Source organism: Fulmarus glacialis, unplaced genomic scaffold, assembly GCF_000690835.1.
Source record: "Fulmarus glacialis isolate BGI_N327 unplaced genomic scaffold, ASM69083v1 scaffold4883, whole genome shotgun sequence".
NCBI classification, from domain to species: Eukaryota; Metazoa; Chordata; class Aves; order Procellariiformes; family Procellariidae; genus Fulmarus; species Fulmarus glacialis.
This window is the reverse complement of record NW_009204726.1, coordinates 23,355-38,947: the sequence shown is the minus strand read 5'-3', so window position 1 is coordinate 38,947 and position 15,593 is coordinate 23,355. Positions and strand designations below refer to the sequence as shown.

Sequence of the window (15,593 nt, the reverse complement as noted above, 5' to 3'; positions counted from 1 at the left end):
TGAAAAAAAAGGTTACGTAAGTCACTTCAAAGAAGTACAAAACAGCCTGACTGCTATAAATCTGTGAGAGAAAAATACAAATAAAAAATCACCTTCAGGATGCTGAAATCTGTTCTTATTTCATAAAGATACAGGATTCGTTACAGATGAAGTATGCTTTTTTTGGCTTCTCTTACACAGAAGAACCCTGTTGACGCTCACATCAACCAGGCTGTAAGCCAAAACTTTTACAAATCTTCGTGCAGTTCATTAATTTCTAACATATACAATTCTGTTATTTTCACTTAACAGATGATGTAGATCAAAAAGGTTTTTAAGCTCATGTACAACAAAGACAAATACTGCTATTTATTTTGTTCTTGATCTCTTAGAACAAGTAAAAAAAGCACAGAAAGACATGTAAAAATGCAATACCTGAAATACCAAACACAACTTATGTCGAGACAGTTTGTTCTGGATGACAGAAAAAAGCCTTGCCAGTGGTTTGAGAAAGCTTGTAGGGTTTGAGCAATGCCTCAGCAAGTTCTGCACTGTCTCCAGAATGTCAATCTCTGTACCCTGAAAGAGACAAGATAACTGTCAGTAAGTACTGAAGCCTCATGAGATCATTTCATTTCCTTGGGAAATATTTCAAGACAAGAGTGAATATAACCACTTTGCTGTACTTTATTCATATCACAGATACTGAATGAGAACGTATAATTAGGAGGACACACTCAGTGCAATAATCAAATCTCTCAGAAGCACTTGCAACCTTTCAATCAGACACAAGCACAGTGTTACAGAAGAGTGCCATCACGATGAAAACTTCTTTTTTCTGTCTTTCCTCAAATGATTCAAAGGTCAGGAGAACTAATAGAGCTTTAAAAAGTAGTCTTTCTTTAACCTGTGAAATGAACATTAACAGCACCATATACTTGTATGATCTTCCTGAATGGAAATCATATACGGCCCACTAATGATTCACAGGTTTAAAAACCAAGAATCTTCTGTGAACAACTAAATGACCACTTGCAAAGCAGAAGCTACAGGTTGCTGCCTAGCAGTTCTTTCTGCAAACCTAAAATCTCTCATTGAGCAACTGCATGTCTTTTAAGAAAAACAAGACCCAAGCCTTGATCCAAGGATTCAGGCAATCAAGTGGAATAATCAATAGATTCATTCATTGTAGATGGGACTGTATTTCTGAAAACAAAGTCTACCAATATCCCCAGTTTACAAATAACAGTTTACAAAGCATAAGCCATGGAGAGCTCTGCTTCCTTCAACTACAGCCCATATGCCTTGCATGCCTGAGGAATTTAGGATTTTAGGGACGTTTCAGTTCTGAGATACACTTTTGTACCCACAGATGGATTCCTTAAGAGTGGAAGGAGAACAGAATGGAAGCAGGAGATATGGGAGCACGTTAATAGTACTGTATAACGTTTGCCTTTCATCCTGCAACAGACCAGTGTAGCATTGCCCATTACACAGCACGTACTACATACTCAACCGTATGTATTCATATTACTGTCCAGATGCTGTGGCTTTGGATTTGCGTAAAATCCACAGTGAGGAAGAGCATTTATTTCAAACGCTGCAAAGAATTTGGTGGATTGTCTACAGTGGGAAAGGAAGTAAAGACTGCATAAACACTTCTGCAGACCTTCCCCATGAAAAGGGGGAACAGAGTCAGCGTGGGCACTGGCACCCCTGCAAAGCATCCAGTGACTTCTACACATCAACACGCAATAGCACAGCATGCTGAGCAGACTACAGACACATTAAGACTTGATTTCAGGCTAATCATGAAAAATGGCATGTAATCACTAAGATTTTTAATTGAATCTTAAACAAATCTACTTTATTAAAAGAAAAATATATGTTGGGGGGAGGGGGGGAAGTTAATATCTACCTACCTGTTCCATGTTACTCTGATAAAGGAAAGGGAGGAGAAGGCTCACAAGCACTGAATTCTGACTCTTTTCTTGTATAAATTTGCTGATCCTGCACAATGAGACAAGGTAATTTACTATCTTATATCAATCCAATCACCAGCATAGAGCAAAGAAGAACTCAAGTCAGCACTAGTGCCATAATACAAGGCTTTGTCAGCCCATCCATCTGTACCCAGGCTAGTGCGTACCCACCAAAATCATGGTATCCACCCAAGTATTCAGTTCCACACGACTGCAGGCATTTCTGTACCTTTTCCTACCCCCAAGAGGCATTGGGTTTGAGTAGCAGCAGTATAAACAGTGAGAATTAATTTCTGAAAACTCTTCGTCTCAGTCACCAGCAACTTGCAAGATCAATGAGACGTAATGGTTTTTAATTTGCAACCTATTATGAAAAGCCTCTTTCTTCCTTCCTTCTTCCAACTTTTTAACTGTTTTGAGCTCTAAAGAAACACTTACTTGGAAAGTATACTCAGCTCTTTGCTGACTTGAGCTCTATACTTCTTCTTTTTCACCTTCTCCACATTTAACATTGTTTTGCTGAAGTGCTGAAGTATGGCAGGAATATGAGGCAGAACCAAGCGGCAACCTAGGCTGAGGGTCTCTGTAAGGGATACAACAGTTAGCAACACTCAACTCTGTGCTGCAAGCAACAGAAGGGAGATCCAACCCTACACAAACAAAGGGGAAAACACAGACAAAGGAGGTTTCATCAGTGGAAGGAAATATCAATGGGAGCTATGAATATGTAGGGCAGCTGGCTGCTCAGAACATGCACCAGCACTTGCTGAGACCAAGTCTAACGTGTCTGAGCTGGGACCAAAGAAAGCACACACAGAGAATCCTTACAGATTTCAGTAACAGTCCTGGTAAGTGTGGGCTTATTAAAAGGTACCTAAGGAGGTTCCTCAAAGGTAGTAACTGTCTCCTAAAATGGCTGGAGCATTTATAGATGCAGTTTTCTTTATTCTACCACTGACCTCTTGTGCAAATCAAAGCTGCCATAAAACAGGCACAGCGATAAGTGCTCTCCTTTTCGCTACCTTCGAGTGTTACAGGTCAAAGATGGCTCCACAGCATCAAACACAGCACACCATCCTTCCCGTCTATTATCACTCAAAGATAAAAGGAGTCAACGGCGGGTCTTTCTTGTCAGGGAGCAGAGACTAAACATCAGTGATACATGACCATGCGCATATGGGGAGTGGGCTTTTATATAAAACTTGATGTTAGGCTCAGAGTCAAGTCAGCAATGCAGTTCTTGAAATTATCCTATCATTCAAAGCTTCACAGACAAAACAGGTCAACAACATAAACATTTTCCCTCTTCACAAGGAATTTCTCCATGCTCAGGATCCTACACTCAAATGTGGATCTCACCAGTCATAAGACAAGCAGAACTTTACAGTTCTTGAGCATGCCAAGACAAATTTGTACATTGACTTTTCCATCTCCACTGGGAGGTCTCCTTCCCCGGTATTCTCAGCCAGTGCAAAGACAACCTCAACATAATCTCAATTATAACACCTCCATCCAAAGCACCCAATGGGCTTCTCGTGACTCTTACACAGGCATACCTTCTGTTACATCTCCAGTGACCATTACAACACAGTCAGTCACACTCAAACTGGAAACCTGCTCCGTGGGTTCAAAATCTGGGCTGTTGAGAAGGCTATCAGCTATATCCATCACAAGACTGGATGTGGCCTCAGAAAGATTCTTGGCTGACAGGACAGCAAACACATTTGACAGTATATCACACTCTGGGTGATCTGGCTGCTGCTTGGCCAGCAAGGGGAAATACCTGAGAGAAAGATTATAAAAAAGGTAGGCTGAAAATTTAAGTTTAGAACCTCATAATTCTTTTGTGCAAAAAGTCACACAAAAAGATAACGACTGTCTTCTACTTCAAACAGGGAAAAAGCGCAAAAAAAAAATCACAGAATGACAGTGTCATAAAAAATAGAGTGAATGGAGGTTGAGAGGTCAAGTCCCTTTTCTTGCTTCAAGATAGCATCATCTAAACCTAACTGTTTCTCCACAGATGTTTGTCCAAGTCTCCTGTTAGTCTGCTCCTAACTTAATGATACAATACCATTTTTTACAGAAGTTTGTATATAGTTCTGTAAGTTCATCATGCTTACAAATGACATGTCTTAAAACAGATACTGGATACTTTAGCAAAGGAAAAGCAATGAGTCTGTGGAAGAGTTAAAAATCTCTCAAGACAGCTGAGTTGGAATTTCTCACAGTGTCTGCATCAAAAAAAGCTCTCTTACAATTTCCAGTGTTGGAATTTCAGTCACAGATTCTGTGCGGAACCTGCCCACATTCTTGCATAAAACAGAAAGAAATAGTGAATCAAAAACATGAATGAAATGATGTATTGTAAAACTGACTCCCCACCTCCCAAGACTAAGAAGTCATTGGTCGAGACAGAAACATACTGACTAAGAAGTCATCCCTCCTCCTCACCCGTCAGCTGGGTTTCGGCTACGTATCTGCTTGGTTGTTCATACATGGGAAAAGCAGTCCAATAAAAAGAGAGTAATTGCATAAATTAGAAAGCTTCACAACTGCATCTGGAATGCTATCAAAAGAGTTACAGTCTAATGGAAAAAGAAAATACGGGTTTTGACACAATTATTCATAACCTGTTAGTGTGCTCTTTTTTCCTTGAATTTTGTGTACTCAGGAGAAGTACTTATGCTTCTTTGCGAGAACACCTACCTGGGATTCCTACTCCAGGTGTGAATGAGTTTGAGCAGAAAAGTTGGAGAATACTGACTCTCTGAAGCCAATCTGCAGACCTAAAGGCGATAAAAATCAGATACCAATGCAACACGAGTAGGTAAATCCACTTAAAAACCTCATCTCTAACAAAGACCTCGCTACAATCTATAGTTTACCTTTTTTTAGAAAGTAATTTCACCATCATTGTTTCAGCTCCCTCAATATTTGTGGAATCACTCTTAGATTATCTTACTCCTATTTATACACTATTCCAGCTACCATTCTCCTTGAACTCTTTGGTTCCCCATGGAGCCTCACATTTGCCGCAGAGACCTAGCAACCTCTCCCAGACATACCTACGAGATCTCAAGCGCAACACCCAAGACTCACTCCTCCCACACTTCCTATGCCCTGGCCGCAGCACCTGCCATGCCAGCATCTGCTCTATGTCTCCATGGCCTCACTGCTATAAAAGCACCCTCTCTGCTCAGGGAGAGGCTCAAGCACTGCACCGTACCCTGGGAATGGGATCTCCTAACAGGATTCTGTGTCCAAAACAGCCCCACCTAAGAGTTGCTCAGCCTAAGCCCCACACAGTAGCTGCTGCTCCTTCACATGACTGGACCTAGGCAAGAGACCCAGTGCACAGGTCTGGCTCCCTCCTCTCTGCCACTCTGCAACCCAACGGGCTGCACGCAAGTCACACAGCTGGGTTTCCACCCTGACCACAGCTGGACTGTCAGCAGGGCACGTTAGTGAACACACAGGCAGGGGAGGCTCCAGTGCATTCAGGGGCAATAGCCAGGATAGTGCATGTGGGGTTTGGACTAGCTCAGTCTGGGCTCAAGACCTGAGCATAACAGGAAAGAAGGCAGGTCTAACCGTCATAGCCAGGGTCTTAGAAAGCTTCTTCTCCTGCCCTCAAAGGTTGTTAATGTTATTGCTCTGCATAAAACAGAGCTTTTCTAAATGATGTATAATGAAGAGTAAACCGTTAATCCAATCCTGCATGAATGCTGCTGTGCAGGCTAATGATATTAAGCCTCTGCAGCAAACTCCTGGGGTATGAAGAGCAGCAAACTCCAGCTCCAAGTACAACAGGCTTAAAAAAATTTGTCCTCTCCATGAGTTTTTATACACCTCAGTTCCATAGCCTTAAAAAAGAAAAGCACACAAGTCAACGATTCTTCTGCCAAAACCAAATCTTCATGGAGTTCACCGGTAGAGACCCCCTCTAGAGGGAGCTTCTGGATCATACTACCATCCAAGCTCCAAAACCAGCTCTGTCTTCCTGACATCTGTAAGGACAACAGAAATTCTAACTATTTAACAACAATTTTACATCTTGTTCAGATTTACTCAGCATTTCCAAATACAATGCTCCCCGAAAGCATTAAGTGCTTTGCTGACTTAAAGCCCGAACAACATGCTTGAACTGCTCTGGGACTGCAGTAAAAGTTCACTGCTTTGCCTGTGCAGCACCCTGGCCTCGGAAAGACTGCATGGACAAACCAGGAACATACAACTCCCTGTTGCTCAGCCCAGTGAAATACAGCGCTATATGCACTCCCGGAAGTATTTTATCTACTGTTTGTCCACATACACATACTATATATCCCATATTGTTACTAGTAGAGCAGAGAAACAGGGTAGGAGTAAACAAACACAATGTCTAGAGAAGCAGATCTGGGATTTCATAGACCACAGTAGTTACTCCTGGTGCTCTTTGACAGGCTTTTCCGCTGCAAGGAAGTTGGACATTTGGATACCTCAACAGCCCCCGTGGAAGAGCTCTGTTGAAGTCAGCCCATCTTGCTCAGTTACCCTTTGGGTGGAGGTGACTGCCTTTAGAGCAGAGACAACCCATCAGCTGGTACAGGCATTCCCCGATAACCTCAGAGCCCAGTGCACTGACACAGCCAGCATAAATTCATTTTAAATACTGTGTGTTCTCTCTTCCTCTCACAGTAGTGCATTTTCCCAACTCAGAGGTGATCTGAATTTCTCTGATGAAGACCACAACCCTGTGCTTTGTCACCGTGCTCACACGGGACTCCCAGCAGGCAGGCACAAGAACACACAGGCCACTGACAGACCCTGCTGGGTCCTTCCTTTCCTACAGTAGCATTTGTTTCTGCAGTCCCCTACCACAGACCCAATAACTGTCACACAGAAAAGTAGGAAAGTGCATCTAGAAATGACTAGTATTATTTTGCTTCCCTGAAGCATCCAGGGAAGAAGTTTGCTTCTGTGGTTAAAGAACAAAGAAATGGCATCCATTTTATTCAGATGAATTAATTTGTACTTTAGCCTGCAACTTGACTATTCCAGGACTAATCAGACATGAGCCAAGAAACTGGCCTTGCACAGACACATCAGAATGCCAGAATCTGTCTGAGGCTGCATCCAATCTTGCAACGGACATAGCTGACACGATGGACTCCAGTGCAGCTGGAGTTCTCTGCATGGTACATGTTACACACAAGCTGTTCGGAAGAACAAGAAATACTTACCTGAGGCCATACCACTGCATGGAAAACTGCATCAATCTCTTCCACACTAAAGCTGTAGGTCTCATAATCAGAAAAAAACTCCACGACAAGCTTGAGTCCAAGACGTCTCAAATTCTTCAGTGGATTAATCAACCTAGGTTGGACCTGTAAAAACAAAACAAAAAAACCCCAGTAAGACCTTTGCAGAACAACTACCAACTACTTGCTCTGAAATTAAATACAGCAATTCATTGACCTTTGCTGGAGCTATCACAATGTTCTTCTATTTTCTCCTTTAACTTGTTCACAGTAGCAATCTACCTGTCACAGGTGACCTAAATTTTATTAAGGGGTGCCTGTTCCTGCACTTAGTTACACAGGACTCCTTCAGCTCATGAAAATCCATGCTGACAGGTTTGAAGTAACATCTGCCCTTTTTGGGCAAAATGCAGAAAGCTACAACACAGATACATTTCCAGCCCTGACACTTAAATAATTCTGTTTTACACAGGAAGGGACCCAAATCAGCCCTCGAAAGCAAAGTTGTACTTTGCACACTGAGATTTACTGGGAAGAAAAGACATCAACAGACAAGGAGAAGAGGGAGAAATAGAGAAGGAAAGAACGTGAATCACCTCCTGCAACGGCACGGGGGGGAGTATAGCATTTGGTTACAGGAGGATGCTTCCTGTACCTATTTAGCGCTTACGTTCCATACCCTTTCTTGAGGAAAACATTTCAGCAAGTAAATCGGCCACAAAGGTGATCATGAACTTATTCATGCACTGCTCATTTTGACTCTTCTCCCGGAGAAGAGTCTTGACTTGAGTAACCCAAGTTATTTCCATACTGTGCAATGCAGCTCACAGCAAAACACATGAGGTAGCTTCACAGTGCAGAGGTACTGAACTCCAGTCTCAGAAACAACAGAGCAAATAAAGGCCACTGTCCATTGCTAGAGCTATGTCTTGAGTTCCTCAGAGTCTCCAGTACCTATCATGATCCACTGCACAGAATAAACACTTGTATCTCTTATTTTGCAAAGCAGCTTTGGTGTCAAAGCCTCACTGAAAGACATCACAATTTTTTAATCTGATGTACCTATGGACTTCTGAAGAACTTCCCTCTACCGTGCAATACACCGCTATACTCCCTTTGCACCCAAAATCACAGGTAAAAAGACAAAGAGGAGATGGTAGAAAAGGAACGAAACATGCTGTTGCCCAGGACCTCCCAAGCTGTGCTGAATGTGTAGTAATGGTGTGCAATCAGCTTCCAGGCAGCAAATGAGCTGCCTGAAGGGCCAAAAAAAAGCACTAACCAGGCTGTGATTGCTAATGGTGACTCTCAAGCAAAATAATTTTGGGTCTCCCACTGTTCAATTGCCATAAGAGCAATCCTCTGAGATCAAGTCTTTGAGAGGACAAAGAAACTCAATACTGAACACAAACAGTAGTAAACAGTAAATGAATAATTTGGCTTAAAATGGTCAAAGTTGATATTTAACTCTCCAGGCAGTATCAGCTTGCAATAAATTATTCTCAAACTCCAAGAATGTCTTTTAATCATTAGCCAAAATAAACAGATTTCTCACACTCTTCCTTGAGCTTTTAACATCTCATGGGCTAATGAAGTGCTAAATTAAGTTCAGACAAATGAGACTGTCACTCCGCACGTTACACAACGATGACAGGATTACTGTAGTAACCCTAGCAAAATGTGACTATCCCAGCAATGAATGAAGCAGCTTTTAAAACTCCTTTCCCAGTTTAAAACATGTAGGCACATGCAATCCATTGCTTAAGTCAGACTGTGGGATGCTGCTGTCCTAAAATTTGCTCATCCCTTTCATAAATAAAGACAGTCACAAGGTTCTGTGCAGCCTGCAGGCAACTATGGGACCTTGGATGTTGCCTAAATGCAAGGGCTTGCTTTGTCTGATGGATTGTTTTCAAGACAAGTTCTAACCTCGAATGCTCACAGATGGGTCTTGGCAAGAACACACCCACATAGTGACAAAACATTCATTACCTAACACCACTTGCTCAATCTATCATCTCCTAAGTCCTTTCAACACTGCAGTGATCACTATGACTGTGCAGTTTGCTTGTTTCTCACCTAATATACGATCATGCTCTGTGCTGGACCAGATTCGAGCTTTCCTTTTCCTATTTGGATTGAAACCTGGCAAAGGCACTAGTTTAAAAAAGACAGAAAAGCTTGGCTCAATGTCATAGCTTCCAAACAGCTGGCAAGAGACCCCCTGAGCTATCTGGGCTAGAGCTCAGGGATCTCTGTGCGGCTCTCCTGGGCACAGGGTAGCAGTAAGCCAACATGTCCCATCTTTAGGTGCAGCCAATCTTTAACAGAATGTTATTCTCACCTGACCCTTTCTGCATGTACAGCCATTGCACAGCAAGGGAAAAAACATTTGCAGTGCTCTGCAGATACCTGGCTGAGACCCAAACTGTGACACTGCATTAGCATGACTACTCCTGATAGAGAGCTGAACGTGCTTCTAAGGTGCTGAAAGCATGGCTGGTAGCCATGTTCTTCCTGAGTCCCATGGCAGGAGACAATCACTGTAGATAATCACTGTGATCATCCACAATGCTGAGCTCCCCCAGGGTCTAGCACTGCTACAAAACTCCTCAAAGACAAGTTTTGCTCTGAAGTCCTCACGCAAGGAACTTTAAATCCTCTCCTTCCCCTGCTCAAATGTTTTATCCTTGCAGCCAAGAAACTACACCTTTAAGGCCAATTTCAACTTCCAGCCATAAGATCTTGTTACATCCTTGCAACAAATCGTTTACCTTTCCGTCATGCCCATCTGTCCACAGAGAAGGCAGGTAGCAACACACAGAGATCACCTCCAACTCCCTCCTCAGTAACTCAAACAAAAATGCAGTCCAAAGCAGCTTTCTAAAATACATTAACTCTGATTGCACTGCCTAAGCCCTGTAGCACTTTCAGAAAAATATCATTGGCCTCTATTTTGACAGACATCTAATTGCTAAGCTTCACTCCCTGCTGGCATTAAACTTGTCTTTATCTGAACCAGTAAGTTGTGTGTACATATGCAAGCTGAGGGGAGGAGGAGAGAAACGAATTTAATTTACATGTATGTTTGTATATTGTACCTTCTCTCTTTGCTGGAGGATGCAGGATACCACAGCTGTCATGCAGAGCAGAATCTGTAGAATTTCAGGCAGGTACTGATGCATCAAGTGTCCCATGTTTTTCAACACAACTTCGAGACCGTTGAAGAGGCTATGCTGACGCCCAAGAGGCAGGACTTTAGCTAAATCCAGCTCTGACATACTTCGAAGCACGGCAGTCTGGCAAGACCCTGTGATAGGCAAAAGGACAGCAACTTACCTAGAGAAGCACCAGGAAGTATTTCTAAGACCTGTAGATGTGGCGCTTAGGGACATGGTTTAGTGGGCATGGTGGTGTTGGGTTGATGGTTGGACTCGATGATCTTAGAGGTCTTTTCCAACCTTAATGATTCTAAGATATCCACTACCGAAAATAATTTTCAATGAAAAATAGTATAATCTGGCCCTAAATTACAGTTCCTCACATTCAGCTTTTTAAATAAGGACAGCTCCAGCTCTCCATCTCCCGTGACACTCAGATGCCTCCCACTGCTATAGTATCAGAGCACGTTACAATCTGTTTATTGCCATCACACCCAGGCTAGCCTACAATGACAGTGATTCCTCATTCCTGGCCTGCTACAGCTTAAGTGTACAGCTGTGGCAAGTCATTCAGTTCTTCTGACCTGGGACCTGTAAAACTGAGCAATCGTGCTTCATAAGGAAAAGCTCAGGGGAATCCCAGTCCTTATATCAAAAGTTTACTTTCATCCTTTCATCCTTCCAAGGCACTGTTAGAGACAAACTGAAGCACATAACAGTACTAAGTGTATTTATCCTCCCACATCTCTACAGGTCAGGAAGTACCATAGCCCCAGGTTCTACTGCCTGTACCTACCATTACTGAATTGCTTCACAGCTTCAAAGAGCAGATCCAAGAACATCCGTATCTCTTCTGGCAATGAGCCGGCAAGAAATCGCAGAACAATCGACATGCGAGCGCCCGCTGAAGACTTGCCCTGTGTTTTGCTCCCTGTTTTGTTTCTCATTCTGCCATAGAGAATTCTTCAAGAGCCAAAAAGAGGTTGCATTAGCTTTCAGCAAGCCATCTGTTTCCTAGCCTCTTATTCTGCAGGAGAAACTCCATTTAAAAATACTCTCTAGTGAGAACAAGCTGAGTGGAAATGCCCCCTTCAGGGTCTCCACTGAATTACTACACATTGCCCAAAAACATCCCAATGAAAGATCAGCTTCTGCTACTACAATGGAAGCTTTGCTGGAGACTTCAGGTATAAAACTAGAATACCTCCAGGCTAGCTTGAGGGTGGCTGCTGCTGAAGAAGCAACCTGCACAATAACTTGCATCACTGTATCTTAATAAAAATAAGTGGCAATACTCAGTGAACTGAAATGTTCTCACAGTTCTCTGTAAGCCTTAGAAGAAACAGTATTTACCAAAATGCTGTTTTAAAGAAAACACCATTTGCATAACACATTACATAAATGTATTAATAAGGAAACCATACAGAACATCACAAACTAAGTCATCAAACTATACCATTAACCATAAGTTTATCTCAACTGTTTAAAATGAGAGGAGCACCATTACATCTCTGCTCATGGTACTTTTAAACCCGCACTTCATGACACACCTCATGAGAACAGGTATGAGATCTGGTCGATGTTCCATTTTTACTACTGCAGTCTCCTCAGAAATACTAAAATGGACTATTTCTTCTTTAAAACTCTTGTCCTCCAGTAGCCTTTGCAAGTTCTCCCTGAGAGCAATAAACATTATTTGAGGGCAGGTAGGGGTTATAAAAATAAACAGACACACACACACATATGCATCTATACCTAATTACCTACCTATCTAATCTATGCTGTATATAAAATATTAAACTACTATGTTCCCACCCTTTCATCAAAAGATATTTTAAAAGCCAGCAAGTTCAAGCTAATTATGTAGGAAAGTACCTCCTGGACACATTCTGAAGAGACTATTCAACCACAAACTGCAGTTCTATGCTGTCACTTTCTCTGCGTGGTTATAAAACATCAGTACAAAAGACCTCTTTGAAAATGATGCAACTACTAAGCACACACTATTCTGGGACACAACGTTGCCATTTTCCTGTAAACAAGAGAGAGACACTGACCAACCTCAAGACCTTATTTCCTGTTTTAGTTAGGAAATATACAGCTGGCTAAAATTAAAATTTATACATATGTCTTCAACAAATACAGGAAAGGCTCCCTCTTTGAGGCAACTGACCCCAAGCAGGATTCCGATATGACAGCAGGCTCATTCACCAATGCTAAAATAATATAAAAGCTTTTACCTGTATGGCAGTAGATGAGGATGCTTGTATGTCATTATACAGTCAAGAGCTATTCTCTGTACATTCTGGTCTTGATGGGACAGTAACTGCAAATGATAAAAGAAAGAAAATGAGTGCCTATCTAGAAGACAGAAGTGCTTACTGAAAATAGTGAAACAACCCAAAGGCTCCAAGCTCAAGTAGGTTTTGGGCTAACTTATCAAAACAGAAACATGTGTTGCCAGCATAAAGCCAAGATGCGAATACACAGCTATCACTCATAAAAAGCAGACATGGTTGACGGTAGTTCATGTATACTTTCCCCCCATCTACATAGGATAGTTATAATATTTATTTTTTCATAACTGTCTTCTGAACCACTGTCTGCTTGCATTTTCAACTTCCAAAACCAGTTTCCAGTTGTGTATCTGGGAAGACTGGATTAAAAAGCAGACTACCCAAACCATCCTAAGACACCTGTATTTCTTTCCTGTGACAAACATAAAATACTCATACGACTTGATAGGCAAAGTCTCACTGAGATTTGCCCTCTCTCAAAGATGACTCCTTGTAACCTAGGACGAGAGGAAATGGCCTCAAGTTGCGCCAAGGGAGGTTTAGATTGGACATTAGGAAAAACTTCTTTACTGAAAGAGTGGTCAGGCCTTGGAACAGGCTGCCCAGGGAAGTGGTGGAGTCACCATCCCTGGAAGTATTTAAAAGATGTGTAGATGAGGCGCTTAGGGACATGGTTTAGTGGGCATGGTGGTGTTGGGTTAACGGTTGGACTTGATGATCTTAGAGGGCTTTTCCAACCTTAATGATTCTATGATTCAGATCATTTCCCCAGGCAGCACCCTTATCAGTTCTTCAGTCTCCTACCAAACAGCACAGGCTAGAATCATCAAAGGCCACTTTGCCATGACGTCCCTATGCCAGACCGACACACCAGACATGACAATACATATGCTAAGACACAGAAATGGCAAACAGTAAGTGAAGAAGTAATTTCTCTTCTTATGTTAGGCTGTTCTTCACACACTGTTTTGACCTGTACACATCTGTTCAGTATTTTCCTAAGAATACAGGCAAGCAAACACATGGACCAACTCTTTTTCTAAGCAAAACTCTGAGGTTGACTGAAACAGAGTGGATGTTCACTGAAGATTCTCAAATTTGGGGACTAATGAATGGACCCTCCAACTCCCACACTGGGTGCCAGGTGAAACCCAGGGAACTAATAAGTCCGTGCCATTTAATAGAGTTCTACAGCCCACTGACCACAGCCTCAGAGAACGCAAATGGGAACAATTAGAGCAAACCCCAATGATCTGAACAGATCCACAAATCAGGAACCAACAAAACCCAGTAAAATTAATAAAATACCCTTTTAAGGAGTGTAGGATAAAGACTCAGAATCCCTCTTCAGAGTCCTATTTTTGACAATTCCTTCAGGGAAATCCCTCAAAAAGGAATGTTATCAAACTGAATATTCTTCAAGAAGAAATTCTATTTTCTTTTTTTGATGCAAAATGATCTGTTGTTCACACTGACCATACTCTTTGTAGACACAACACTGCAGGATAAGGATAAATCTCCTCGGATCTTCCCCAAGCTTTGGATTCAAAATACTCTTCCAGATCCTGCTGTGCAAGTGGAAGAGACTCCCTCTACAGCCACTCCTCCACCTTGCCAAAGACTACTAACTGTCTGCTGCCAGATCTATTTGCATGAGCCACTCCTGGCAAACTAAGCCAAGTATCTCAAAGAGGTCTTTGCTAAAGGGGCTCATTTCAAGTGAAGCCTGCTAGGAAGCCCTCTCAAGGACAGCTCCTTTTTCAGCTATCATGGCTGGGTTCAGAAAATGACAGGTTTCTGCAGTCTCAGACATTGCATTCAAGTAAGAATGAGTTCATTTATTAGCAGTAATTTTAAAAGCAAACAGCATCACCTGGGTATATAACGCATTCAACTTCTGCTCCAGATACAATGCACGAGGATTTGAGAATTTAGAGAAAACTTGTAAATGGGCTATTAGTTGCCTGTAAAATGAAAGAAAACAATTATTTTTTAAAATGACCAGAAGAGACAATCCTGCATTATCATAAACAAATGGGGAACTTTTATTAAAATTGATTAACAAGAAAGAAAAAAAAACACCACCACAAGAGGATCCCAAGTCTACAGGCCTCCATTTCAGAGACACAGCAAGAGGTATCCTGTTCCCTCTCCTAAGCAGGTCTTTAGAGATGTCACTTCACTGCACAGAGAAGGCCATTTCCTCAGTAGCACTAGATGGGCTCAGCTTTTGAGGAGAAAGGAATACAAACAGTCAGGATGCAGCTTACTTCTCTCTGCCAGTCCAGCCTGGAACACCAAACAAGTGAATTTACCTCTTTATTTATTTACTTGCCCTTAACTGGTGCCCATTTTGCTCCTATCAACATGAAGGGCTGCATTTAGCCACAGACTGTGCTGGACTTGCGCCAGGCTGCAAACACAGATGGGAGTCAGTTCTACTAGAAGTGGCACATCTGCCCCACCTCCACTTTGTGGGAGCGGAGAGAGGTGACCAGGATAAGGAAGGTGTGAGATCTCCTCTACCATATGCGCTGTGGGGCTGGCAGAGGCTATTCTCATCCAGCTGCTCCCCCTGGTACTTTACACTGAACTCTCCAGACACTCAGCTGGGCCACCCTCCTCCATGGCTGGGCTCAGCCAAAGGACGAGTACGACACCTTCCGGCAACCCCACACCGAGCTTGGGGCAGGTGGGGGTCCTCCCGCTGCCTCAGCCAGACCTCGTGGCCCGCAGGGTGCAGCCCCACGAGAGCTCTCCTGCTGCGGCACAGGCCTGACTGCATGAACTGTCCAGGGCGAAGACAAAGGGAGGTCACTCCAGAACTCATTAACACGTCTCCAGTAAATCTTTTGTGCCTTTGTTACCGCTACCAGGAGCTAATGTTTCCACTTAAGTACATGGACATTTTGAGATGGAAGTTGGGGGTGG

The 15,593-nt window shown here is 42.6% G+C and overlaps 1 protein-coding gene across 1 annotated transcript in view; it reads right to left on the bottom strand.

Annotated features, from left to right (window-relative positions):
- Positions 1–15,593, bottom strand: part of UTP20 (UTP20, small subunit (SSU) processome component, homolog (yeast)) — a gene marked incomplete at its 5' end in the record, with an annotated part of 64,219 nt that overhangs the window by 25,972 nt on the left and 22,654 nt on the right. Inside the window, 11 exon segments of the mRNA XM_009575080.1 lie at positions 415–558; positions 1,902–1,989; positions 2,400–2,544; positions 3,518–3,744; positions 4,671–4,750; positions 7,187–7,330; positions 10,306–10,514; positions 11,162–11,328; positions 11,916–12,041; positions 12,606–12,691; positions 14,536–14,626. Coding sequence (XP_009573375.1) covers positions 415–558; positions 1,902–1,989; positions 2,400–2,544; positions 3,518–3,744; positions 4,671–4,750; positions 7,187–7,330; positions 10,306–10,514; positions 11,162–11,328; positions 11,916–12,041; positions 12,606–12,691; positions 14,536–14,626 — 1,507 coding nt within the window.